General features: G+C 45.3%; 1 protein-coding gene and 1 long non-coding RNA gene across 3 annotated transcripts; one reads left to right on the forward strand and one right to left on the reverse strand.

The window, feature by feature from the left end:
- Positions 1-25,996, reverse strand: GNB5 (G protein subunit beta 5). Of its 2 annotated transcripts, XM_055002942.1 has the most exons (12): positions 25,758-25,996; positions 23,102-23,213; positions 18,954-19,090; positions 16,787-16,828; positions 15,833-15,909; positions 14,116-14,248; positions 9,775-9,918; positions 7,584-7,675; positions 5,964-6,012; positions 4,192-4,288; positions 3,000-3,166; positions 1-1,719 (listed from the first exon to the last, which is right to left on the reverse strand). In XM_055002942.1, the coding sequence occupies exons 1-12, from the start codon at positions 25,881-25,883 to the stop codon at positions 1,708-1,710; spliced, it is 1,188 nt and encodes a 395-aa protein (XP_054858917.1). In that variant the 5' UTR covers positions 25,884-25,996; the 3' UTR covers positions 1-1,707. The 2 variants fall into 2 exon arrangements, with proteins under 2 accessions (XP_054858917.1, XP_054858916.1); XM_055002941.1 differs by lacking the exon at positions 25,758-25,996 and having other exon boundaries at positions 23,102-23,268.
- Positions 23,396-27,268, forward strand: LOC129345718 (uncharacterized). The gene is made up of 3 exons (XR_008598597.1): positions 23,396-23,645; positions 25,761-25,869; positions 26,712-27,268. It is a non-coding gene; the product is annotated as an uncharacterized LOC129345718 (long non-coding RNA).
- Positions 27,269-27,936: the final 668 nt, after the last annotated feature.

Below are 27,936 nucleotides of genomic sequence, written 5' to 3' on the forward strand. Positions count from 1 at the left end.
ATTACGTCCCCTGCAGGGTGTTGCGCTCTGCAGACAAACAACTCCTGGTGGTCCCCGGCCCGAAGAACATCCATCTGGCCTCAGCCAGGGCCAGAGCTTTTTCTGCCCTGGCCCCAGCCTGGTGGAACGCTCTCCCGCTGGAGATCCAGGCCCTGGGGGACCTGTTACAGTGTCACAGGGCCTGTAAAACGGAGATGTTCCGCCAGGCCTTCGGCTGAGTGCCAGCGGGTGTCCTCCTTCTTCCATCTAAGACCACCACTTCTTCTGGGGCTGCCCTCGGCCATCTGCTATGCCCATATACGGACTCCCAATATTTGTTTAAGTAGCCTGCACCTGGACTATTTTAATGACTTTTTAAAAATTATTATTGATTTTATGTTTTTGTGACTTTTAATGTATTTTTTGAATGTTGTTAGCTGCCCTGAGCCCATCTGTGGGGAGGGCAGGGTATAAATAAAATCAAATAAATATAAATAAATAAACACACATTTCTCAGGCTCAGTGTCAAAAAGTGGGGCAGTTGGAGCATCTACTGATACCTACAGACTAGCCAAAGGCCTCACTCCCGCCACCGGTGTATGGCTGGTGGTAGGAATGCCTGGTTACAGCAAGGGACGCAGAACACACAAGGAGCCCTACCTGAGGCTCTGCTTCCTCCTCCGTGGGTCCTTCCCCATGGGGAAATGAAAGACTGCCTTTCTGGTGAAAGAGCAGTGAGGAGGGGGAGAAAGGAAGGGAGGTGAGAACGGGAGGCAATTATGAAAGGAGCTGAGGGTTCCTTCTGTCCCAGGGCCTGTTGATGTCTGCAGCCATCGTCGAAATCTCTCCTTGCTCCATGAATAACCAAGTTGGGTCAGACCAATGGCCCACCTCGTTCAGCATCCTGTTTTCAACAATGGTATGTCAGATTCTACAGGGAAGCCCAAAAGCAGGGCAGGCAGACAGCAGCCTGGCTTCCCCCCAGCATCTGAGAAGCAGAAACATTCTCTGATCCCAGACACTCTCATCATGGCTAACAGACAGTGACAGACCTATCCACCCACAAGTCTGTCCAACATCCCCTTTTAAATTCATCTAAAGCAGTGGCTATCATGAAATCTTGCGGCGGTGAGTTCCACAAGTCACCTACTCATTGCATGCAGTAGTAATAACAGAAGTATGGAGCAGGGTAGGGGGACACGAAGGGGGAAACACTCATTTGTTCTCTCTTGTTGCCTTTACGGAGTGTGCAAATGAGCCTGAAAAACCCTGACAAAGGCAAGGAGTTTGTATTATTTCCAAGTTGACTGGTGGAAGAAATGTAATTCATGCAACTACTACACAATAATGTGCACTAAAATACTAAATTCTGTTTTACAGGTTATTTGAACAGAAGTCTGGCTTTTAGAATTATTAAACTATTTTCTAAGAAAAAAAAGTCGTTTCAAAACCAGCATTAAAAACAGCTTATTATACCACACACAGATTTTTTTCCCCCTTCCACTGTAGGATAAAAGTGTATTTACCTTTTCTAACTAGTAGTGTTTGGGCAATGGTTTGATAACCCTGGCAAAATATTGTTCAGTCATTTGACTACCAGATTGTTCCAAGTTGTTTCTTTGTTGCAGCTTTTTTCTTTTTCATTTTCTTTTTTTTTTGCAAATGGAGATTTCCTTTTTGTATCCTAGGATGTCAATTTTAGTGCATATTCGGGGATAGTGCTGAAGATTATGCCCAGATCTGCAGAGAGAAAAATAAAACTACAATTAGGAACTATGGCAATATTTGGTTTTTCCCAGGGGTCATTTCGTAGAAAAAGAGCGGGAGGAACTCATTAGCATAACTCATTAGCATATGCCACGCCCCTTGACATCAACAGAAATGTGTCATTAGCATAACTGATTTGCATATGCCGCACCCCCTGACATCACCTATCCTGGCTGGTTTGGACCCAATCCTGGCCATTCAGGACCGAAATTGGGCCCAAAATGGCAAAAAGAGGCTGAAAATGGCCGAAAAGGGGCCCAAAATGCTCAGGATTGGGCTGCTGCTGAACAGGAGAGTGATCCTCTGCCTGTCAGAGGCCTGATCTGGGCCGTTTTGGACCCAATCCAGGACGAAACGGCCCCAAATGGCCGAGAGTCAGGTGGGCAGGGCCACCTGACATCTGACCTCTTTGGGGAACTGCCGGAACTGCCTTCCTGCATGTTCCCCCTTGAAATGAGCCCTGGTTTTTCCATTGTAAATTTCATGTTACAGTAGAAACCTGAATTTGTTCTTTTAATTTCATCATATAAGGATGGGGTTGCTGGTTTAATGGGCCAGTGAATGAACCAGTGTGCAGTACTGAACAGAGTTTAGGAGTATTTGGATATTTCCAATCTGAAACTAAACAGGGTGTTTCAGGGACTGTTTGAGATCAGAATATCTGAATGCACACCCCATCACAGTACCAGACCAGAAGTAGGGAGACCTGAGTTTGAATTCTCACATGGAAAAGCACTGTCTTTCAGTGCAGAGAGGTGACATTGGAAGTTCCATGAACACAGCTTCCAGGAATTCTTTTTCTCTAAGAAACAGATGGTGGGACCCCAAAGTGGATTGGGTCAAAGTGCAAGGAAGGAGGTTAAGCCTTCCCCTCATGCCATTTCCCCCAATCCAAACTGGACTCACAGAACTGCAAATTGTCCTGCTGTACACTTCCTCGAGAAAGGGTGGGATGAAAATGTAATGATGTCAGAATTTTCCTAAGACTGAGGGCCACCCGTTCACGCACCCTCTAGCTGGTGATACGTCACAGAAGAATTAATGCATGTTTCCCATCACACACATGTGTTTCCATAACATGGGCCATGAGAAAATGTTATATGAATATCTTTAATAAATTAAAAAGCAATTTTATTAAATTAAGTATTGACCCAAAACCAGGAAGAAATACTGTAAACAACTCCATCTCTCCACGTGTTAGAAAAAACATCAACAGAAAAGTAAGAGAAGGAATAGGAAAGTAGAAGCCATACTCTTAGTGTGTGATCCCACGATCCTGAGCAGAAAGCGGTCCCATCACACGAAACTCTCAAAGTGCTAACACGGTTCTCGTGCCCGAACAGAATAGACACGCGAGACCCTTTCAGAACATCCCACACGTTTATGGTATAGTCGTTGTAACCCGCAAATAGTAAGCGACCTGCAAAAGAAATTTCATTTGCAAAGAATAACTGTTAAGCTACCAAAAAGGTTATGGCTGCAGGATCCAACAGATAAAATACATCTAAATAAGGATGTCTCCAAACTCTGCATGCCATCTACTCCAGCTCTTAACACGAGGCCAGCACAGCCTCCTCCAGGAGCTGACTCTGGCTTGGATCATGCTTCTCGGCATGGTGTTCTGTATTATATAGTAGTTCATCCTTGTACCAACAGATACTAAGAACTGAACTCGAGACCCTCTGCATGCAGAGATGATGCGCAACCACTGACCCCAAAGAAGCAGGCAGCCTACAACAATTTGTTGGGTGTGGTGTGCTCAGCACACCTTCCAGATACAACTACCACTAACAGGTTGTGTAGAAAGCTGATTTTGTCTACCTGCTCCCTTATCTGATGAAGGGAGCTCTGACTCTCGAAAGCTCATACCCTGGAAATCTTTTAAGGTGCTGCTGGACCCAAATCTTGCTCTTCTACTACAGACCAACACAGCTACTCACCTGAAACTGCTCACAGCGGGACATAAACGTTGTGTTACTACACTTGCGGCATTTCTTAAAATATTCATTTTCCTATCGTGAAGCATTTCAAACGGACCCTCAAAACCGGATCCAATTACTAGCAGCATTCAAAAGAATTGCACAGAGTTCACAACTTACTAAATACCTATCATATATTCTTTGGATGTTTCCATCAGTCTGTCTCTTAATTTGACAAGGCTGCAATTCCCTAATTGTTCCTAAGCCAATGAGATCGAGAAGATAAACAAGACCTATCCAAAAGCAAGCGGATGTAATTATTATGTTCATGACAGATGAGCTACCCCAGCCCATGCCTGACTGCTGTTGTTTGGAAGACTGGCAGCCATTTATGGATGCAATCGTTGTAATGATTTATTTCATTAATTAGGTCAATGTGTTTGAACAACAAAGCTAAACTGAGAGGGACCCCACGGCTGTTCTTGTTTCTCTCCCCTGCCCCAAAGCACCAGAATTTTAGCCTCACCACTGAGAGAGAAGTCCACACTGGATGCCCCAAAAATTATGCTCTCTTTGGAATAAATAGCGACTTCTCTGTCGGCACGGAGGTCATATAAGCGGCACTAGAAGGAAAAAAGTAAAAAGCAAAATCTCAGCTTAAGCACAAGATGGACAAAGTAAGACAAACAAATTATTTCTTTTTAACATTATGTTAATCCAGTATAAACCAGTTTGGGTTCCTTCAAGGAGAAAAGCTGAGTACCAATATTTAAATAAATAAATTGCAGAGTACAAATCCCCCACCAACATGGAAATAATAATTCCCCTAGGAAAACCAATCTCCACAGTGTTGTCGTCATAATCTTTGATCATAGTCTCTTCCTCATAAACTTCCATAATGATTTCATTCTCTTCCAATACATAAATTTCCTCTGCCTTGGGCCTGATTAACAATTAGAACCTTTCCCTCCCACGCACGTCTAAAAAAGCTGCAATTATATGAAAATGATTTCTTTAGCACACTCATATGTTACTCTTTCTCCAAAGAGCTTAGAATGGTATAGATGGAGGTAATTTCCCTTTTATTCTCAGAACAGTCTTAAGGTTGGGCTGAGAGGGTTGCAACCAGCCCTCAATCCTGCAGTGAACTTCTAGGCTGAATAGGAGTGTGAAAACCATTGTACTCTCTCTAGCTTTGGGTTGCCCAATACCAGGGCTTTTTTTCTAGGAAAAGAGGTGGTGGAACTTAGTGGGTTGCCCTCGGCGAAAATGGTCACATGGCTGGTGGCCCCGCCCCCTGATCTCCAGACAGAGGGGAGTTTAGATTTGCAGAGGGCAATCTCAACTCCCCTCTGTCTGGAGATCAGGGGGCGGGGCCACCAGCCATGTGACCATTTTAAAGAGGTTCCGGAACTCCGTTCCACCGCGTTCCAGTTGAAAAAAATCCCTGCCCAATACCATGATCTATGTATTCTTCTGGGGCCTGGTTAATTTGCTGCAGCTGTCTTAAATTAGACAGCTTCCAGGAAGATAGGTCTATCAGAGGCCTCTGATAGACCTCCATATTCAGAGGCATGCCACAGGAAGCTGCCTTATTCTGAATGAGACCATTGGTCCACCACGGTCAATACTGTCTACTCAGTGACTCTCCACGGTTTTAGACAGAGGGCTTCCATATCACCTACTTCCTGGTCTTTTTAACTGGGCATGCCAAGGATTGAACCTGGGACTTTTTCTGCGTGCCAAGCAGATGCTCTATCACTGAACCACACATCCCTCCCTCCAGTAAATCTCTGAACATCTTTGCCAGGGGCAACATCAGGGGAAGGCCTCTGCCTCTGTCCCCTGCTGTTGGCCAGGATGCTGGAGGCGGAGCAAATTTTCAGTGGACTGAGAAGTTGTGGGCACCTGGGAATGTGGCACATTCAGTTACCATCAGTCAAAACGGCCACGTTTCCTTCCATTCCTGGGAAAAGGCCCACAACACAGGAGTGACTCACAGCTTATTTGTCTTCCAGTCTCTGTGCTGTTGGCTCTTCCAAGGTGGCAACCACCTGCCAACCAAAAGTCGGACCAGGCAATGGCCCTGCTCACTTCTTGGAACATGGAGCGGGCGCCGCAGGTAGCTGGTCAAAGAGCCACGTGTGGCTACCGAGCCTCTCTTTTCCAGTGTGCATTCAGTGGATAAGGCATGAGGAATTTTACAGGCACCCAGGGCTTGATTTTAGCCGGTTCCAGCCCCAGCCTGGGTAATATTCATAACGAAACAACTATTCATAAAGAAACAACGCAACCTACTGTGGCATCATCCGAACCAGAGGAAAACGCATCCCCACTGGGATAGTACCTAGACAGGAAATGGAACAAAGCAACACAAAACAAAACTCTTGTTACTTCCACAAGGTATGATCTAAAAACAGTCGTTCATTTTTTAAATTTTTTTTTATTAAAACATAATTTCAAAGACAAATCCAAACTTTATACAAAGAAGATAATAAAGATATACATCATATAGTAGAATTGTTGATATAATTATATATATAGGTCATAGTAGGTTAAGCAATTATGTAACATATAGACATACTAGACATCAGGGCTTTTTTTCTGCTGGAACACGGTGGAACGGAGTTCCAGAACCTCTTGAAAATGGTCACATGGCCGGTGGCCCTGCCCCCTGATCTCCAGACAGAGGGGAGTTTAGATTGCCCTCTGCGCCGCTGAGCGGTGCAGAGGGCAATCTAAACTCCTCTGTCTGGAGATCAGGGGGCGGGGCCACCGGCCATGTGACCATTTTCTCCGAGGGCAACCCACTGAGTTCCACCACCTCTTTTCCCAGAAAAAAAGCCCTGCTAGACATACCGATTTAAGAACAATAAGGACCTTGGAAAAATTTATTATGGTATTAATCAGTTTCACCTTTTCCACTTTAAAGATCTAAATCAAGGCAATTCATGTATGGTGATGTTGTCGGTTGTGTGCTGTTGAGTATAAGGTAATCTATAACGGGTTACCACTTTTCTGCAAAATCTGAGAGTTTGGGGCAGTGTAGTGCCTGATGTAGTTTGTCAGTTATTTTCTCCATTGCCATATGCTCCCAAACTTTGTTAAACCATAAGTTCAGGTTAGGTGGATATGAAGCTTTCCAGCTGTCAGCCCTTCTAAAGCAATTTGGATATTTAAGAAGCCCCCCCCCCCCGAGGCTCTGACCAGATGAGACGCTGGGAGACAGGAGACCGGCTCTTCCCAGGGTCTTTTCAAGCTTAATTACATCTGTGCAGGACCAAGTCAAATCTATCGATTACCAATAAATGTCAGAGTAGACGGATAGCAGATGGATTTCTCTCCGTCTTTTAAAGTTACGTTAGAGCCCAGTTCACACAAGGGGTTAACCCTTTCATCCCCGCACTCTTTCACTAATCAAAACCTTTGTGCTATTCTATTCCTTCAAAGGAAAAAAAGATACCTACCTAGCATCCTCCCTCAAAAAACTAATAGGAGTGCAGAGGGCCCAGTTTTGAATGGTAAAGCTGTGTGAGGGTAAAAAAAAAAGACAAAAGTCCCCGTATATAGAAATTTAAGTGATTTGAAGTGACACAGTGCATGCGGTATCAAAACCACAGTAAACGGCCAAATGTAGAAAATGTTCTGCTGGAATAAGAAAGTTTTCTATGTTTGGGCGTTTACTATTAAATGCCATTGTCCTGCGAGCTCTGTATGAATTCTGTATGAATTATATACATATATACTCGTTTTGATACTACCTGCACTGTGTCACTTTAAATCACTTACATTTCTATATTTAAAAATATGTATAGCCTATCTGTAAGACTCTTTATTGGTACATTGTTTCCGATCCCTTAGATGTGGGTTTCCACCTGGGTCGTTCAGGTTTAAATGTTACGGCAATAGTCAGCTGACCTGACACTGTTGATATCTGATTCGTGGGTTTCAAACGACTGGATGCACTGGCCAGTCCGCATGTCCCAGACCATCGCTTTTTTGTCACACCCCTGAAAACAAAGAGCAGTCAAGTCATGGACAGATCCAAGCTTGCGTGAGAGGTTCGGATTCGTAGGAGCAACCTGACCGGGGTGGGAAGGATGGAGGACCCTTCCCAACCTATGTTACTTGGTGCTTTTTCAAAGTAATGCCCTGCTGGTCTCCCCACCCAAAACTTTGCTTGCAGGCTGGCATGGGGGCATCCCCTTTGCTGGCAGCTTTCCTCAATGCAGACATTCAGCTTGGAGCCAAAGGTCCCTCACAGAGGGTGCAGAGGAGAGCGATGAGAATGATCAGGGGTCTGGAGACTGAGCCCTATGAGGAAAGGCTGAGGGCCTTGGGAATGTTTCGTTTGGAGAAGAGGAGGTTGAGGGGGGGCCTTAATGGTTGCTCTCTTTAAATATTTGAAAGGCTGTCATTTGGAGGAGGTCAAGGAGCTGTTCCAGTTGGCAGCAGAGGGTAGGACCCGAAGCAATGGGCTTAAATTACATGCACAAAGGTACCGGCTGGATATTAGGAAAAACTTTTTCACGGTCAGAGTAGTTCAAAAGTGGAATCAGCTGCCTAGGGAGGTGGTGAGCTCCCCCTCACTGGCAGTTTTCAAGAAGAGGCTGGATGAATACTTGTCAGAGATGCTTTAGGCTGATCCTGCACTGGGCAGGGGGTTGGACTAGATGGTCTGTATGGCCCCTTCCCACTCTATGATTCTATGATCACTTCTGGAAAGCCCAATTTTTTACTCCCTTGAATGTTCAATGGGGAACACTCAAATATAAATACGAGGATAAAAAATAAATCTCAAATGCTTTCTATCCCACAGCGCACAGCCACAGTGGGCCAATGGGTTGACTTGCCCTGGAGTGTCAATTTCAAGAATTAAGCTACCAAACAAAAGGCACAAGGCTCCAGCGGCTCTTCTTGTGGACTAAATAGTGCAGGATCTCTCTCTCATACAGCTGGGTAAAAAGCCCGGCATCAAGATTTTCTCTGTTTTTCATGGACTGTTCTGTAATCATTCCCTCCCCAGATTCACACCCCTGCATTCTATAAATAAGGCAGGTGCGACCTCCTGTGGTTCTTTTCTCGGCATTTATTTTTAAATCCAAAGTGGCACAGGGAGGTGACAACTAAGCTGGACAAGAGCAGAGGGAGAAGAGCCTGCTGAACTCTTTCCTGTCTAGTTTTTTTTCTCCCAGCTCAATATCACCCTCCCTAAAGCAGCTTCTTTATCAAGAGAGGGGAGGCGAATGAGGAAGGTGCAAGGGGCTGTACCTTTGCTGGCAAAGATTTAAGAAGCAACTTGGGAAGCATGATTTTGAGCTGGAAACGAAGTGGACAGAAAGAGGTTAAAGCAGCCTCTTTTCAGTGCCCTCTTCCTCCACCCAGGTTTGCAGTCTGCCCAAATGAGCACTGGGTTAAAAAAAAAACAGGACAGGGGAGATGAACGATGCTTGGACTGTCATTTGAACCTCAGATAAACAGCAGAGAAAGGAATGGCACCACAGGGCAATTTTCTTTTCTTTATTTGTTTTAAGCAGAGTTAACAGTTTCGTGAATGCTTTCATAACTCCTTCACAAAGAAGTGGCAAAATCGCATGTGGCAAAATCACAGGTCGATGCTTCTGCCGTTATCCCACGTCACAAGAATTCCAGGAGACGATGAGAAGAATTCGCACCATTTTTCTGACTCGACCCCACCCCCCGAAAAGAGTCAAGCATCACCCCCCTCCCCAAACCGACCTTGTGGTATTTTCACCTTCTGAGATCATCATTCCTGCTGTTTATCTGAATCCAGACTTTGTAACTGACACTTGAGCACAGAACTTGGCTGATGGGAAAACAGGTGAGACGACCTGTACAAACCAACCCCCAGCAACTAACACTGTCGAAGATCAGCGCTCCAACTATGTACTCCACTCCCCGCATCTGCTTGGGTAGCTGTCCAGAGATCCAGACCTGTTAGGCAGCCAGACCTACAAATATTCTCTCTCACTCAGAGCCCTCTTTTGAAACGGAGTTAATATCTAACCTCCGCCCCCCCCCCCCCCGCTCCAAATGCAGGCCTATGTGTAGTTTTTCATCTATTGGTACCAACAAAGGCCAGACTTACCCCTGAGACAAAAGTGTTCCCTGTTTCTGACGGCGCCAAATCCAAACACAAGACGTCAGCCCCGTGCCCATGGAAACTTTGCAGCAGCTGCCCGCTTTCAACATCCCAGAGAGCGCAAGTGCCATCTCCGCTAGCAGTCAAGATCTGGAGAGAAGGAAAGGAAGATTATCAAAAGGACGCACGGCTTTGTTCTGGAGGGGCTCAGTGGTGGAGCACCTGCTTGGCAGATCCCAGATGCAATCTCTGCACCTCCAGTGGAAAGGATCAGGTAGCAGATAATGCGAAAGACCCTAATCTGCATAGACAAGACGGCCCTTGATGGAATAGTGGTCTGATTCAGTATACGACAACGTCATGTGTTTTAACTTTGGGGGCAATATTAATAAGGGACAAGCTCAAGAGAATAAACGATTCACTGTTTATTTTTCTAGCCACGTTTTAGAATTCTCAGTTTTCACTCATTGTATAAAAAGAAATACCGACATTGTCAAAAGAGGATATGGAAATTGCTTGATTGCAGACAAAAGTAAATGGAACAAAACAAAACATTTCCTATGGCACACAAGCCAGTAAGTCAGAGGAGGGTTAATTTTTAACAAAAAAAACCCTCTCCCCTTTTAATCCAGAAAAACCACTCAGGTAAGACTAGTGGTTTTATAAGCATCCCCTTTGCTTTTCATTCCCACTCCCCCTTAATCTATACACAGTAAGAAGCTAAGATAACATTTATTGGATGGATCACTAATTGCCCCCTTGTGGTTGCGTTTTAAACAGTTTTGCAGGCAAAAGAACTTGCGTCATTTCTTTGCTGTTAGACTGGTAAAGAAAATCAACAGCCCTAAACATTAGGATCACGCAGGGCTTAAATGAAAACCCAGGGTCTGCATTTTTCCCCCCGGTCATGCAGACAATGTACTGAGCATGTTTAAACAGATGACACGCAGTAAACAAGCAAGGCCAGTTAAACTGGAAAAGACCATTTAATCTGACTGGTTTGGGCTTGAAAAAAAGCCAAGTCTATAAGTCACTGCAACGGCAATTAAAGTCAAAGGGACAACGGGAACAATGCCTTCTGAGAAGTAAGTCCTATTTTATTCGAAGAGGCTTACTTCCAGGAAAGTGTTCTTAGAATCGCAGCCAAAGTCTCTTGTCTCACTGCAAAGCGTTCTAGGAAACTTCATCAGTGCCTCTGATAACTAAAGTATGCTACAAGCAAGCATGGGCTTAATCATAAATCTCAAAAGAATGTCCTCATTTGGATAACATGAGGGCTTTTTTTCAGCAGGAACACGGTGGAATGGAGTTCCGGAACCTCTTGAAAATGGTCACACGGCTGGTGGCCCCGCCCCCTGATCTCTGCGAGGGCAATCTCAACTCCCCTCTGTCTGGAGATCAGGGGGCGGGGCCACCAGCCGTGTGACCATTTTCTCGAGGGCAACCCACTGAGTTCCACCACCTCTTTTCCCAGAAAAAAAGCCCTGGATAACATCATACAAAAATGGAAGGCATGTGGAGTTTTCCTGTGCTCCATCTCTGCAGCCCCTTCTGACCTCTGGAAAGATTACTGGGGTTGTGGGACACATTTCTGAGAAACAGCCACACATGAAACCTCCCCACTTCCAGACAATGAACACTTGGCACATGATTAATTTGATTTAAATTATTTAAGAAGATAACTTTAAACATATTAGAATGCCTTTCCCTTCCTTCCTTGGGAATACCCATAGGTCCAACACTACCCCAAAATGTCACACCAGAATAAGCAGGATCCTCTTTCTACATTTCCCCTTGTATTCAGGCACCATGTTTTCCTGAAACACTGTCAGATTCTTGCCTTCTTTAGGCCACAATTTAGTTCACTCAAGTGCTGCAGGTAGATCTCGGACTCCCGTTTCCATAGCAATAGACTTGAATCATCATCTCAGGTTTATTACTGGAAACCACAAAATGGGAAACGGCAGATTATGCTGTAGCTTCTCAGGTCCTGAAATAGAATCAGCCACAGCTGGTGTTCTGTTAGGAAGAATGTAAATATCTGGTGAAGAGGCAGACATAAAACCGGTTCTTGGTTTTGCTACCAAAAAACCCCTAAAAATATTTCTAAATTTAGCCATGTCAGTTTTGCTGTGTGATAAATTCTACTGTTAGATACAGATTTCTACTATAAAAACAGAGAAAAATGCATGAAATTTCAGCCTTCTTTCAGGAATAAGACACTGGCAAGCCGGGATCTGGAGCTTAGTTTGCATTTCTGCCGGTATGCGGTCATGCATAGCCTGGTAAAATCCATTTATACTCTATTCTCACTAAACAGCACCATTGCTGTGGATTATTCTGACCTTGCTGCAAGATGATAAGGACAAAGGACAACTGCCACCACGCACCTAACTAAATAGACCATTGACTTCCATCTAAATTCTGAAAACAGTAATCAAGAAAAACAACAAATTGTTTATGAGAGTGGCATAGCGTCACTGCAAAGCACGACGACTGTCGCAGGTCTAACTCTGTAGCTTTGCAGAATCATTCATCCTAAACTTATCTCACAGGTGTGCGTGTGTGTTTGCGTATTACCCTGCACTTTCTTCTAGGAACTCAGGGCAGCCTACACAGTTCTCCCTTTCCCGTTTTATCCTGACCACAATTTACAGTGCAATCCTAAGAAGAGTTACTCCCATCTAAGCCCATTGATTTCAATAGGCTTAGACTGGAGTCACTCTTCTTAGGATTGCAATGTTAGTTCACAATTTAGTTTTGTCTGGTAGGAAAGGATGTCTGCGTACAGATTCAAACCAGATTCAGGCCTGACAACTGAACTGCTGTACCCAAACTGGACTTGAAACTGATTCCTAATAGTGTTTTTAAGTGAATATTTTTACTTATTTATTTTATTTATTTATACCCCACCTTTCATCCCAATGAGGACCCCAAATGGCTTACATCCTTCTCCTCGCCTCCATTTAATCTCCACAACAACCCTGTGAGGTGGGTTAGACTGGCCCACAGTCACTCAGTGAGCTTCCATGGCAGAGTCAGGATTCGAACCTGGGTTTTGCAGATGCCTTGTCCAACACTCTTAACCAGGGCTTTTTTTCTGGGAAAAGAGGTGGTGGAACTCAGTGGGTTGCCCTTGGAGAAAATGGCCACCAGCCATGTGACCATTTTCAAGAGGTTCCGGAACTCTGTTCCACCGCGTTCCAGCTGAAAAAAAAGCCCTGCTCTTAACTACGTGGGCTTTCCGGGGGATGGGGGAAGCGACTCTGAGAAGTGGTGATTTGGAGCCGAAGAGTGGCAGAAGGAAAGCGGTGTTGCTGCTCTATATTGCATGCCCGCCTCCAAAAAAAAAAATTAGGTTCCAATTGCCTCTTTGCAAGTTAAAACACACATTTGGAATTCTGCAAGAGGAAAAGCAGTGAAGCAGTGACAATAGTGATGATATGGAAGAACGAAGCAGCTTAAGAGAAAGGTGAATCTCTTCACTCACCGTGTCTCTGCTCCAAATTACATGCACACCCCTAAAGGAATGGAAGGATGAATAAACATGGAACCCCTTGCAAAGATTTTGGCTGCTTCTCTGCTGCAAATGGTACCCTCCTACCATCGCTTCACATCTGTGCTGCTGCGTCTCAGGTTCCCAGACCCAGATGTGTGGTTTTTAGTTTTTTATAAGTCAAAGAACTGGCTTAAATAAAAAGAGAACTTATAGGTGCACAGTGATCAAGAATAAGAAAACGCTTCTCTGGGGCCAACTGAACCAATTTTTTCTTCTTCTTCAAAAGAATCACTTCAACAGTCTCACACACCAACTAATAGAGAAGCTTGGCAGCTCTTCTGTGAAGACTCAAGTTCCCTGCCTCAAGTGCACCATCAAACATCAAGTTCATCCATTTGTGGCTGTACATAACACAGACATCAATTCAAACACATGGAGTTGCCTTGTATCGAATCAGACCATCGGTCCATCACAGTCAGTATTGCCTGCTCAGACTGGCAGATGTTCTCCAGGGTCTCAGGCAGAGATCTTTCATGTCATCTGCTCCCTGATCTTTTTAACTGGATTGTCAGGGATTGAACCTGGGACCTTCTGCATGCTAAGCAAGTGCTCTACCACTGAGCCATAGTCTCAGTAACGAGGGAGATGGTGGCATTGAGGTATGCAGGAGTTCCCCTAGGTGCAACACCAGGCCTGTCCAGTTGAAGGATGTTGAATAGCAGTTGCTGGGAAAGATCTCTTTGTCTGAGGTCTGAAACAGCCATTGCCAGCCACAGTAAGCACCTTTGAGAAGGATGGATTTGACCGAGGGCAGCTTCATGTATTCAGAACTCACAAGAAGTACTTGCCTGCATGTCCGAGTTTGTGAAGCTGCAAGCCGACAAGTAGTTTGTGTGCATGGCGACGGATTTCTTCTTTGCGGCCATATTCTCGTTTTTTTCAAATGTCAACGGATAGACAGAGCACTTATTGTCCAGCCCACTAAAGTTAAAAACAGTAAGGGAAGGATAAGGCTGATGCACAGGCAGCATGAATCATTCTGCTACTCCTCTTCCCAAAGGCAGATTCTCCGTTTACTGGAGTGTTTGGTTTGCTATTTGTGGGATTCACCAGCCGTCAGCCTTCCAGAGGCAGGATATACAATATAGTTAGGAAGGCAGCTTTTTGTTGTGGACCTTTGGGCACCCACTGCTTGAAACAGGAAGTTGGAGAGGAAGCATTAGGCCAGCCTCTTTTTGTGTTCCTTGTTCTTACCTCTTTTGCACTGCCTTGAGAAGCACCCATAGCTAGGAAAAGACAATGAACCTCTCTCCTCTTTAGGATTTATCATCTCTGTTGAACATTTTTTTCAAAAAAATGATTACAGTTAATGTTGCTAGCTAGCTTTTTCTTCCTAGTAGGGCTCCAGCTCCTTAAATGGCTCCACAATGGATGGAAACCAGCAGGGGAATTTTCTTGCTCACACTAAAACTCCATGTCAGGGAAAAGCTTAACCTTTAATTTCTGTTAAAGGAGACCATCAATTAATTGAAAATAACCTTCTGGGTATCTTTTTGAGGGTTACAGTCCTTAAGGTCACTGTATCTGTTCAGGCCCATCTGCCTTAAAGAGTTATTATGAGCAGAGACGTGTCGTGTAGAGAAGTCCCTGCTTCAAATCTTACGTCAGATATGAGATTATTAGGTAGCTCTAAGTCCTCTTGCCTCCAGGCCTCTAATCTGCAATTTGGGGGACTGGCCTACCAAGGCTGTTTTAATGAGATGATATATATGAAGTGCTTTAAAATGTGTTACATAAATGTTGGTTGTTATGATTATTAGTAATAGCAGCACCACAGCATTTCAAACTGCCAGAGGTGTACAACATTCCCTTATTGCAAATGAGGGGTTGATGGGGCCTTTGAAGCACAGGCTGGACGATCACAGATCCAGAAGAATTAGCTGTGTTAGTCTGTAGTTGCAAAATAGTAAAGAGTCCAGTAGCACCTTTAAGACTAACCAACTTTACTGTAGCGTCAGCTTTCGAGAAACACAGCTCTCTTTGTCAGAGGCATCTGACGAAGAGAGCTGTGGTTCTTGAAAGTTTATGCTACAATACAGTTGGTTAGGCTAGATGATGAATTCTCATCTCAGAACTTCAAAACTCTACGTTTTTCCTTTCTAAACTTCTGTGCAGGGACAGGACAGACAGGATTGGGGTAGGCATCAATCCTATTTCCAAGGTTCCTGAATTATGGAACTCCAGGAAAATAATCCATCATTCCTATCCATTAAGATCTTTAGGACTTCAATGAGTTATCTTTTTTCTTTCTTTCTAAACGATGTTTTTGAACTCCTGCTGTTTTGTAATCATATTGGATTCTTCAAATAATATTTTATAATTTTATTTATTATTAGCCCATTATTTCTGTTGTAAGCTGTTTAAAGGTCCTATTTGTGGGAAAGCAGCCTTTAAACCTGTATTGAAATACACAAATAAAATAAAAACAGCATTTTGAAAATATGATTGCTGCCCCACCATAATGGCCATGAAGGTCTTTCTCTTAGTTCACGGGCTTTCGCTTACCCACAGGCAATGGCACATCCCGACGGCGCATAGGCACAGGCCATCACCCACGTACAAGGCATCGTCACGGCATGTTCCTGAAAGACAAGATATTCTTTGCCTCTTACGAATCAGTTTTCAGTCCCCATTGTATCACTGAAGGGTACTATGGTTTTGCAAATTATTATCAGATGCATGAGATATATGCGATTTTGTTTTAGTATATATATTAGAATATAGATTATATAATCTATCTATCGGGGAGATAGGGAGGATGGGTGTAATGATTCCAAGTAAATGTTCTGCTCAGGCAGCACACAGCTGGCCTCTCTTTCCCTGACTGAGTGTCCTTTCACAAACATGCTCAGTTCAGGTTCCACACAGGTCATATTTCTCTCATGAATATTTCAATATACTCAGGCAGCACACAGCTCGCCTGCTCTCTTCTGACTGAAACCTTTCTCTCTGCACTGTCAGTCAAAACTGCATTCACTCCACCCACACTCTCAGTCATCAACCAATAACATCACTCACTCTTCCCTCTCTCACCCCCACTCTTCACCTAGCTCAAACCAAGCATTTAAAGACACATGCACACATTTACTTGGAATCATTACAATGGGAAGGGAGAGAGAGAGAGCAAGCCAATTTCTGGCTGAGGGCTGGAATTGGGGTTGCCAGCCTCCAGGTGGGGCCTGAAGATCTCCAGGAATGACAATGGATCTCCAGACTACACAACTGTTCCCCTGGAGGAAATGGCATCTTTGGATGGTGGATTCCACAGCATCAGTTCACTGCTGAGCCCTGTCCCCACGCTCTTCCCTCAGATTTCTAGGAATTTCCCACCCAGTCCTACCCTGGGATACAAGTATCTGAATAAACAAAAACAAGGCGTTTTCTCTTCCTCTCATAGAACTCATCAACACAGCCTTCGATAAACTTCGTGAGAAATTAGCAGCGGAAGACGATGCTCACCTTATTGGTTGTGAAGGCATCCCAAACGATCACTTTTCCATCCTGTAACAGACAAGCAGAAGTGATGAATTTTTGAAACACGTAAGTTGATTTTTTTAAAGCACCCTGAAGCCAGTTCCTTCGATCCGTGTTCCTTTTCTCTGCCACGGCCCCGGCTTTAATGGAAAGAAATATACAGGAATGGTGTTACTGAGTTAAGCTAAGCGACACTCTCAAAGGCCAAACAGGGCCTCTATCAAACTAGTCCCTTGTGAGGCCACCCCACTGGAGGCAGCCCAGGATTGGAGTTGGCCTGGGGATTCTTCCAAGGCAGCTGGAGAGGATGCAGATATTGGGAATCCCACCAATTCCCCCAACGGCTTCTTTGCCCACCATCTGCTTCAGCCATAATACTGTAATATTGAGGCAAAAGAGAGGAACATCTTTGACAAAAACGCTGCCCCCCAACAAAGTTTTGTCCTCTTCTTTAAGTGATTTTTTCCCCTAGAAGGTGCTGTGAACAAGGGGGAAGTCTTTGTTGTCAACTAGCTTTCGAACACCATCGAGGAGCTACATCAGCTACGATGCAAGATCTCAAGATGCATTTTTTAAAAATGGCACCGGAGCAGTAGCCAAGAGGTGCTACGAACCAAAGAAAAAAAAAAGCAGGGAAAGTTGGGGGGGGGAGTAAAGACCCCCCCCCCGACCCTCAAGACTTCCTATTGCACCACGAACATGACAGACATTTGACTCCTTCAGCATAGGATTCCACCCTTTTTTCTGGCCTTGCTCCTGGGTCTTTAACAGCAGGCTGCACTGCAGAAATTAAGCAGGCCTGGAGCGTAAGCAATGGGGGAAAAACTCAATTGCTTAAATGCTCACTGGCAGGCTTCTGTTAAGGTCACACGATCAGGGCAAAATATAATAATAACCCAACCCCAAACAGGTGGCAGTCCTAGAGATATAAAACTGAATAGCTTGCTACAGAGATATGCGGAGAAACAGGAACAGCGGAGGGACAGGACAGGAGATGCAGAGGTTGATTCCTCCGCTGCTGATCCAGGACTTTTAGCGCTACGGGCAGGATCTCTGGGTTGCCGTCTGGCAAATTCTAGCTAGAAAGCCTGTTGGGAAAAACAGACTCACACAACTATATCACAACAGAGCAGAACATCTGGCCGAAAAGTCTTTGTTGTGTAGCTTACGCACAGCAGAGTTTTCATAGGGTCCCCAGTCTTATGCAAAGGCTGGATTTGGGTAGGTACAGTTTGTTTCATGCTTGTGTCATTGTAACAAGATCCAAATTCAGCACATCATGTGCAATTGAGTCAACATTATCTTGTGAACGCTCACCCATGCAGGCCCTTCCCAGGACATCTCCTATTGTTGTGCACAGCTTAGACTGGCAGTACTGCAAAATACTAACATTCGCTAACATCTTTTCCCTATCACAGCATAGAATTCTAAGCAATGTTTGACACAAGTTGTGCTCTTCCTGCCCCCTTCCCTGTACCCATAACATTTAGGCGCATATGTATCTAAGTCATGCTATGAAAACTTTGCACATTTCCCTGATTCTGATCCACGTTGTCACCTGTCACTGGTAGGTTGGGGAAAGTACAATGAGCCAATGTGGTTAAGCATGCTTAAACATTATGAGAAGTAAGGAGGAGAACCTGACACGGGGCTGCCATTTTTAGCAGCAGTCCTGTGCTGAGAGTCAAGTTCCACCCTGTTCTTCCTGTTCTGTTTGCATCTACTGAAACTGCAAGGATTGGGCACTGCATGAGAGTACCTCCCAAAGAATAAGCACCGAAAATGCATTTATAATCTGGTCCTGAATACATTTGGTCAGAAGCAAGCTTCCTCTAGGACAACAGGACTTATATCTTGTTTAGGTCTGCAGCCCTAATTTTGAACAGATTTGCTACATTATGGCATACCAAATTAATTTGCAAACACCAATAGATGGGGAACTTAGAGATCCTGGAAACCTTCCCTACAAAAGGTACATCGATGCATAATTATACCTCTTCCTTTGAAGTCACAACTTCTAAATTTAGCAGCCCTCATATAAAACCTTTTAGGCTAACACAGATCTTCTTGCTGAACAATATTCCTTAGCATGAAGTACAAACCCTCTGAACAGCTACTACTGAGTAAACACCATCCAATGGTACCTCTGTACCTGGGAAGAGCTGACAATTCTTCTTTTATCTTTGCACCAATCCATGCAGAGAACTTTATTTCCATGGCCCTTCAGCGTTCTCCGAGTCTTCATCACAAACGGTCCCAATGCCTCCACGCGCTCTGCCACTTGATGAACTGCGAGGAATTAATCACGAAGGGGTACTCAACAACGGTGCCCAAAGGTGCTGTTTTACCAAAGATGTGCAAGATGGGATGTGTGACCTCCATAATAAAGAAAAGGGCTGCCAGGTTGCAATGAGGAGATTTGTATTTTTAAATTCCCCAATGCAATGTCTTCTCCCACCCATTCCCCATAGTCCCATTATAACATGCTGGACTGCATAGTAGGTGCAAGGACTCTTGTGTTTATTTCATTTATACCCTCCTTTTCTCCCCAATGGAAACCCAAAGCAGCGTACATTATTCTCCTCTCCTCCATTTTATCCTCACAACAACCCTAAGAGGTAGGCTAGGCTGAGAGTGTATGACGGCCCAAGGTCACCCAGCAAGTTTCCACGGCAGAATGTGGATTAGAACCTGGGAAGCCCACATCCTACTTGGACAGTCTAACCCCTACACAATGCTGGGTCTCAAAGTCTGGGACTGTGGGAGGGTATTGGGCAGAAGTAGTTATGGGTGCCTTGCTTCACACTGTAATAAGGAATTATGCTGGGTGGCCTTTATTTGATATGGCCCCTTCTCTGGCAGAATTCGTCTTTCCTGACAATGCCCCTGATCCTTTAAAGAGGAGCACAGCTGGAAAAAATGGCACAAAAAAAATTCTTCATCACTGCATTAGAATTCCACCAAATGTGATGCTGGGAACTCCAGACCCAACCTGTAAATCCCATCACAATTCCACTTTGCTCCATTATTCCCACTCCAGTTGGTGGCTACAGGAGGTGCTGTGGTACCAACCAGTCGGGCAATGACTTATCCCTAAGCAGAGGGTTTATTTGGCTGCGGGTCAAGCAGACCATTTCTCCTCCTGTCAATCTCACATCGATTTCTAAGATTAGCTTCTTAATCTTTTTTTCTTCTTTTTTTTTTAAAGGAAGTACTCACTCGCATCACACCAATGAAGCTGAAAGGCGCGCGCGCACGCACGCACGCGCACACACACACACACACACCCTCGAACTATAAAGCAGCACTTCGAGGGAACAACTTCACTCAGGAATGAGAAAAAATTATCACTAAGGGACAAAACAGAGGAGAGCCAAGAGATCTGTCATCTCATCTTCTCACTGTTTTTACGTAGTACATTGCAAATGCACAGAGCATTGATTCACTGCCTTGGAGCGATGCAGAGAGCAGATTCAATTCCTTCCCCTCATCTTCTGAAACTTCACCGTTGTTCCAGACCACTGGATCATCCAATTGTAATTTAAAATATGGATATATATGAAACCCCATCTACCACCCTACAGTTCTATGCACCTTGAAAGAAGAAAAAATATGGGTGAAAGATAAAGCAATACAAAGTACACAGACTGGGTCAACCTATGTGTCAGACTGGGCCAACGTATGTGTCAGGCCAACCTATGTGTCCCCAAGTCCTGTGCCTACAATGAGAAATATCCTATTGGCTATCAGTCTGCACTGACGCAACACAAAGCCTCTCTATCCCTAGGCATCTCCCATGCAAAAACTATACATAATTTGCAACTCAGGTCAGAGCTGACGGCCAGCTCCGACTGATATGAACACGTGGGACTGTGGCAGGATTGTTCCCCCCGTGGGATATAGCATACCAGGAATCTCCTCTTTTTCCTCTGCTCACACCCGAAGGCAACTGCAAAACAGGGAAAGGTGTCATCACAACACACAATCCACAAATTAGCTGTAGTTTTAGGTAGCTGGTCTGTAGCAGAACAGCAGGATTTTAGTCCAGTGGCACCGTAGAGACCAGCAAGGTTTTCAGAGTGTAAGCTTTCAAGAGTCACAGCTTCCTTCTTCAGACACAAGTAGGAATGGAGATGCCCGAGTCTTTATATCCCAGCCAATGCTGGGTGGGGTGATGCCAGGGAGGGCACCAGAATGTAAAGGTACAGTGCAGCTCGATGAGATGGGACGGCTTTAGCAAAGGAAGATGTCAGGACGTAAAGGTACAATGCAACTGAACAGAGCAGGAATTAGCATCTGTAGTGAGAGAAGAATCCTAAGTCTCTGTTCAGTTAATTCCACAAATTAGATGCAAGCTCATTTCTGGATAAGACTATTCCAGGAAACAAATATTACACACCATTCGGACCAAGTGGCAGATATGCTTTTAAAAAGAAGGCCTATGGATTTTGGAGGAGTGTTTTGCAGTTACCGTGGATGGCCAAAAAAACAAGTAAGTGGGTTCTAGATCACATCAATCCTGAATTCTCCCTAGAAGCTAAAATGACAAAACAGAGGCTATCGTATTTTGGACACATCATGAGAAGACTAGACTCTTTGGAAAAGTCAATAATGCTAGGAAAAGTTGAAGGCAGTAGGAAAAGAGACCCAAAGCGAGATGGCTGGACTCAATAAAAGAAGCCACGTCCTCCAGTTTGCAAGATCTGTGCAAGTCTAACAACAACAACAACTGCACTTATATACTGCTCTTCCAGACAGATTGGTGAACAAGTTATGATAGGATGTTTCAGAGGTCTTTCATTCATAGGGTCACCATAGGTCAGAGGCAACTTGACCGCACATAGCACACACACATGGATTTTATGGTAGTGTTATCTACTCTCTCTCTCTCTCTTTCCAATGGTCTTTGCCTTGGTAAGAAAAAAGAGATCTACTGGGTGTTAAAGCAGACTAAGAGTGGGAGCCATTCCAAAAGTAAAATAAAACTGTAAATAGGTATGTTAGAAACAGAGGATCCTGTAACAACTTTATATAAAAGCAGGCAGTTGGATTTCTATAAAAGCAGAGAGCGGCTGGCTATAGTATAGCAAAGTGTTAAGACTGGAATCAGCAGGTCCTGAGTTCAAATTCTGCTGAGCCAGAAAGCTCGCTGAGTGGTTTTGGACCAGTCACTCTCTTTCATCTTAAGTCTATTTACAGGGTTGTTGTGAGCATAAAAGGCATCATGCAAATCTGATTTTTAAAAAAATCAAACCAGCTTGTGGTAACCTTGCCACTGACGTGTGTCAAAGTTCTTGCTCTCCCCCCATCATGCAAAATAGTGTTAATATCTTGATGGTAGTTTCAGTGGGGTAGCCATGTTGGTCTGTATCAGAAGAGCAAGATGTGGGTCCAGTAGCACCTTAGAGACCAACTAGACATCCAGGGGATGAGCTTTGGACAGTCAAAGCTCTCTTGGTCAGATACATGGAGTGGGAAAAGTTAGGAGCCTTTATAATCCCCTCCCACCCTCTGCCTTTTTCCACTCTAAGTATCTGACCAAGGCCATTTCCACACCCCTTGAATAATGCACTTTCAATGCACTTTAGCAACCCTTTGGAAGTGGATTTGTTGTTCCACACATGGAAAAGCAGTTCCAAATGATTACTAAAGAGTATTGAAAGTGGATTATCCAACGTGTGTGGAAGCAGCCCAAAAGAGCTTCGACCGTCGAAAGCCTATGCCCTGGACATCTAGTTGGTCTCTAAGAAGCGACCGGACCCGAATCTTATCCCGATGGTGTCTGCCGCAGCCCGAGCAAGTTAACCCCCCTCCCGTCCCTTTCGAGCCGTTGCCCTTTTCTTGAGTCCCAGCAAGGCTCGACGCTCAGAAACCCAGCAAGGGGGGCCCTTATATCCACCCCCCATCCCTGTCAATTAAGGCCAAGCCCCACCCTGCCTGGAGCGCCAATCGGAACAGGACCTCCTGCGGTGCGGAGGGCGACCAGGCGCCTGGGTAGCCGGGCGTGCCCAAGGGCGCCCGGTGCCTAGCGCAGCTTTCCAAACTGCAGGAAGGGAAGAGCAGCTCCTGCCGGCCGAAAGACCCTCGCGGCGGGGAGTTGCCCTTCTGCCCGGCCGCCCCCTTGGGGAAACGGGGCCTCCGATGCGCAGGGCGCGGCGTGGGCAGGAGCGGGGCCCGTCCGTTCCCTGGGCGCAGAGGCCAGGCTCCGGCCGCAGCCGCAGCATCCTCGGCCGCCTTCCAGTTTCGTCTGGGTGGCGGCCCGGCCCGGCCCTCCCGGCTGCCCGCCCCCGCGGGACTCACGCTCCACGTCGTGCAGCTTGGCTCTCTCCTCCTCCAGCTTGCCCTTGAGGCTCTCGGCCTCGTTCTTCAGCGAGGCCAGGCTCTCGTTCTCCTGCAGCCCCTCGGTTGCCATCTTTGCCAAGGAGAGAAGCGGGGAGAGAGCGAGTCAGGCGGGGAGAAGATCCGGATCCGCCCGCCTGCCAGTCTGGCGGGCTCCCAGCGGGGCGGCGAAGGCTGCGCGGCAGCTCCCGCCCCTCGCCGCTGATTGACGGCCCGGCCCAGGCCGCCCGCCAGCTCGCCCGGGGGCTGCGCCGAGGAGGTGGCCGCCGGCGGGAGGGCGCGCTCAGCAGGGCCGGCGATCGCCCTGCCAGCCCCCCTCGTGGGCCCCCGGGAACCGGCGGGAGGGGGCGGGGCGGGGAGGCCACGCCCCCGGGCAAAAGAGGGGCTCTTTTTCTATACCAGGGCAACCATGGCCTGGGAGCGCACGACGCGGCAGCAACCTCGTTGGAGAGCCCTGAGCAACAATCAATGGTATCAGGAAGATGGAGAGTAAAGATAGTTTCAGGTTGGTGGCCCTGTTGGTCTGTAGCAGAAGAGCACGGTGCGGCTCCAGTAGCACCTTAAAGACCTTGGCCTCTAAGGTGCTACTGGACCTGAATCATGAATAATAACGCTTTCGGGCACAACTGCTTCCTGGCTTCCAGCTGTGCAGGCTCTCTCCTCCAGCATCCTCATCTCTGGGCCATAGAGGTGCTAATGCTTTTGACACAGGTGCACTTTCAAAGAGCTAATATGCAGAGGCAGGGGGGCTCCTGTGAGGAGTTCTGTGTTGTGATGTGCAAGAGCTTAGCTATCACCTTAGGTCTCCGCTAATAAATGGGGAAGACACTCCTAATATCAGGAGGTGGGGTTAGCGCCCCAGAAGGCACTCTGGCAACAGGAAAGGTGCTGTTGCAGCATCCATGTGTGAATCCTGTGCGTTTCTCTTGGAGACGCCTGCAAAAATTTACGTCATCTGTTAAAGAGATGCAAGCAGGCTATTCTCAACTAGCAAATTGGACAAAGGAGAAACAAGGACAAAGTGGTTGGACAAAGGAGAAACAAGGCATAAGAACTCAGGGGGCAGGCCTAGGTCCAAATAAGCTCTTGCAAACTTTAGCCTTTCTTGGCACTTTTTTAAAAAAAAAAGAGCACAGAGTATATAGCACACACAGTTTTGTAACGTAGGAAGTTCTGAAGCCCTGAACTGGTTATATCTCTTATTGTATGAGTTTGTGTGTTTCACAGCTGTTTTAATACTGGTCCCAAGTCTGGCCTTTAAAGTTCTACAGAACTGGGTAGCTGCATGCCGGAGGTACCCTGCCAGATGCAGGCATTACTGGGTATTGTTGGCTGCATTAGGTAAGAACCCTGACTAGGTACGAACCTTGACAGGAACAAGGCCTGGACTGCAGCTGCCCCGAGGCTCTTGGAGCCAGCATGTTGAATAATAACAACAACATTCAATTTATATACCGCCCTTCAGGACAACTTAATGCCCACTCAGAGCGGTTTACAAAGTATGTAAACCCCCGCTACAATCACCCTGTGAGGTGGGTGAGGCTGAGAGAGCTCTGAAGGAACTGTGATTGACTTTGTGATTGACCCAGCTGGCTTCAAGTGGAAGAGTGGAGAATCAAACCCAGTTCTCCAGATTAGAGTCCAACACTCTTAACCACTACATCAAACTAGCTTAAGGTTCAAGCCAGGGAGACCTGAGTTTGAATCTCAGTTTGGGACACACAGTTAATTGGGCGATCACTCCCTCTCTGGAATTAATCAACATTGCAGGGTTGTTATGAGGAAAAACTGTGTAACCTGCTGTCTGTCTGCAGCACCTGAACTCCTTGAAGGAAACGTTAGGCAGGAATGAATGCCCATTGAGGAATTTATCTTTCTCTAGCAAGGGTTGAAAAACATAACAGTTTCAATTTGTATTCAGTTGATTTTTTTTCCTGGTACAGTCCTTGGTTATTTTTAATGGCCACTCTGCGATTTAATTGTGCTGTCATTTATGTATGCTGCTTTGAGCCGGGGGGGGGGGGCAGGAGCAGCCTAGATTTTTAAAGAATTATTTTAAAATTCGGGTTCAAATATATAACTTAAATAGCTCTGTTGCTTTTCTCAGCCACAAGAAGCCTTATTCATTAAATGGGTCACCTTACTCCTCAAAAACTCAGGCGCTGACACTCATGAGAGGAGAGAATTTCACAGGTGGGAAGCAGCTACTGAGAAATCTAAAGATTTGCCATCTTTTAGCTTGCTCTATGGAGGGCACAACTGAGTCACATTTCTTCTTCTGGCTCCTTTGTCTTTAACATTTTTTTTCCTGGCATGAGGGAAATTTTGCATTCCTCTTGAATTTTTGCTGATAAAGGCATAAGAGCCCCCCCACCCAAAAAAACACGGGGACTAATGAACCCAGAACATCTAACAGAGCATGTTATTTCATCTGCAGTAAATAACTTCTGCTCAATCAGATTTCCACCACTCCCGTGCACAAACTGTGGCTCATCTGTGGCTGTTTTGCATGCCCTTTATAAAATAACTACCTTGACAATGAAGATGTGGGCATACAGCTGGCCTTCTAGTGCTTGTGTTCATATTTAACAGCCAGGTATCTCCTTCTGTCCCTTACCAGATTGACACACATCGTGCAATAGTTGAATTTCTCCGATTTGCGGAAAACCTCCCGGAGGGGACGTTCATCGTAACAGTAGTCACACGGACCAAATACGGTAGCCAAAAAGGTCTGGTCGCACATCTTGGCTGTTTGGTTGGAGCTGAAAGATACCAGAGAGGAAAGAAGGAGGACAGACAGAAAGAGAAGCAGATTATGTTCTGGGAGCCACAGGTCTGGCCTGACTTAAGTGTTTCAGATAGGCTTCAAAAGGCTGGCGTACTGATGCTCCTGGAAAGCTGCTAGGCGGCTTGAAGGCAAAGCGCCAGAAGGGGGGGGGGAGACAGCCCCACCTTTCTTTGGAGGGTGCTGCATTAAAGCCTTCCAAAGGAGCAAGATTTGAGTCCAGTAGCACCTTAAAAGACCAACAAGATTTCCAGAGTATAAGCTTTCAGGAGTCACAGCTCCCTTTGTCGGATAAAGGAACAGATCCAGAGGAGGCCCTTGAGCTGAAAACTTGCCCCTCTCTGCTTTACAGTGATGAAAATCAAGTTGGGTAGCCATGTTAGTTTGTCTGTAGCAGTAGAAAGGAGCAAGAGTCCAGTAGCACCTATAAGACTCGTAAAATTAGTTAATAATATTTGATTTATATCAATATTTATATTTTAATTAGTTAATTTTGTGAGTATTATAGGTGCTGCTGGACTCTTGCTCTTTTCCAGTGAAGAAAAAAAAAACATACTAGGTCCCATTTGGTCAGATGAATGAAATGTGTTCTCATTTGGCAGAGATACACTCATACATACGAGGCCATGAAAAGCAAGCGATACAGACTGTGATGTATCTGTGTAAACCTCTGATCTATAGAAACTAAGGAAAGCAGCCCTTCCCTGCCAAGGCTAATTGGTCACTCACAGGCTGTCTCTCTTGCATTTCCCGCTTGGTCCCACCATTTTTCTTATTCTTGAACAGGTATGAAAATTGGACCACTTTGCCTTTTTGCTTCTTTCCCACCTACGTTCTTGAAAAGAGCCTATGGATGTCCCAGAACAAGCTGGCCACCCCACCGGCCAGCCCAAACAGGACAAGAGGACGGGCCTCTGCCCCAGCAGTACAGTTGGGCACTGCAGTGAGCATCCCCCTGTACAAAACTTTGCCAGGATTTGAGGCTTTCAGCCAAGTGCCAGAAACCATTTCCATGTGTGACCTTTTAAAACTCACATCAAAAACACTACAAAATGCTTGATGCCTGATATTGCAAGCAAGAAAGAGAGATAAAACAATTACCTACCTTTGTTCTCAGAGCTAAATGCTTAGAAGCGTCTGGAAGGCAAGTAAGCAGACAAGCTGTGTGCAAGTAGAAATGCGCCAGGAGAAACTTAATGCAGAGCTAATCTACTTAGAAGGTATTTAAAATACAAGTGTGCACTTCTGGATTTTAAAGCCTTGTGGTATTTCCGTACTCTTGGTTTAGGTTCCAGGAATTAAAGTTAGTCCTCAGTCACTGAAGATAAATTCTTGAATAAAGAGAAAAATCATCAGATAACGATGCTTCATTTTTCATTAAAAATTCTATGTCATCTTTCCAGTGCTCAAGGTGATTCATAAGTAAATGTTGGTAACTGATAAACATTTCATAAAATCATTCAAACTATGGGCTCAAATTAAAGCACATATAATAAGACACCCTATATTGAGCTACTGTAATATAGTGGTTAATGGTTGGGTTGTGAATCAGTGCTCTGCTGGTTCGAATCCCACTGCAGCCATGAGCTGAATAGATAGCCTTGGGGAGGCTGCTCCTCTCCACTCCAGCTCCCTGGCTGTATTATGGGTATAATAACACTTGACGTTGTTCACTGCTCTAGTGGGGCACTAATATGTCTAGTATATAAGCACAGTTATTATTTTAAACAAACACTCTATATTAAGAAATTAAAAACAGTGTGATGTAGTGCTTAGTGTCAAACTAGGGTCTGGGAGACTCAGGTTTGAATCCCTGCTCTGCCATGGAAGCTTGCTGGGTGCCTTGTATGACATACAATCTGCCTAACCTACCTCACAGGGTTGTGGTGAGGATAAACTAGAGAGCAGAATGCAAGCTACTTTGGGTCTCCCAATGGGGAGAAAGATGGGGTAGAAATGAAACAAATAACTAAATAAGAAACAACATTTATATTGCAGTCCAGAACAGCTG

Source organism: Eublepharis macularius, chromosome 18 (genome assembly GCF_028583425.1).
Source record: "Eublepharis macularius isolate TG4126 chromosome 18, MPM_Emac_v1.0, whole genome shotgun sequence".
NCBI classification, from domain to species: domain Eukaryota; kingdom Metazoa; phylum Chordata; class Lepidosauria; order Squamata; family Eublepharidae; genus Eublepharis; species Eublepharis macularius.

Coding starts and splice junctions, on each gene's coding strand:
- GNB5 (XM_055002942.1), bottom strand. CDS start 25,883: ATGTGCGACCAGACCTTTTTGGCTACCGTATTTGGTCCGTGTGACTAC. Junction 7,676..9,774: donor GGAACACTTTTGTCTCAGGG/GTAAGTCTGGCC, acceptor CTTTGTTTTCAG/GGGTGTGACAAAAAAGCGAT. Junction 4,289..5,963: donor CTGGTTCGGATGATGCCACA/GTAGGTTGCGTT, acceptor TTTTCCTTCTAG/TGCCGCTTATATGACCTCCG.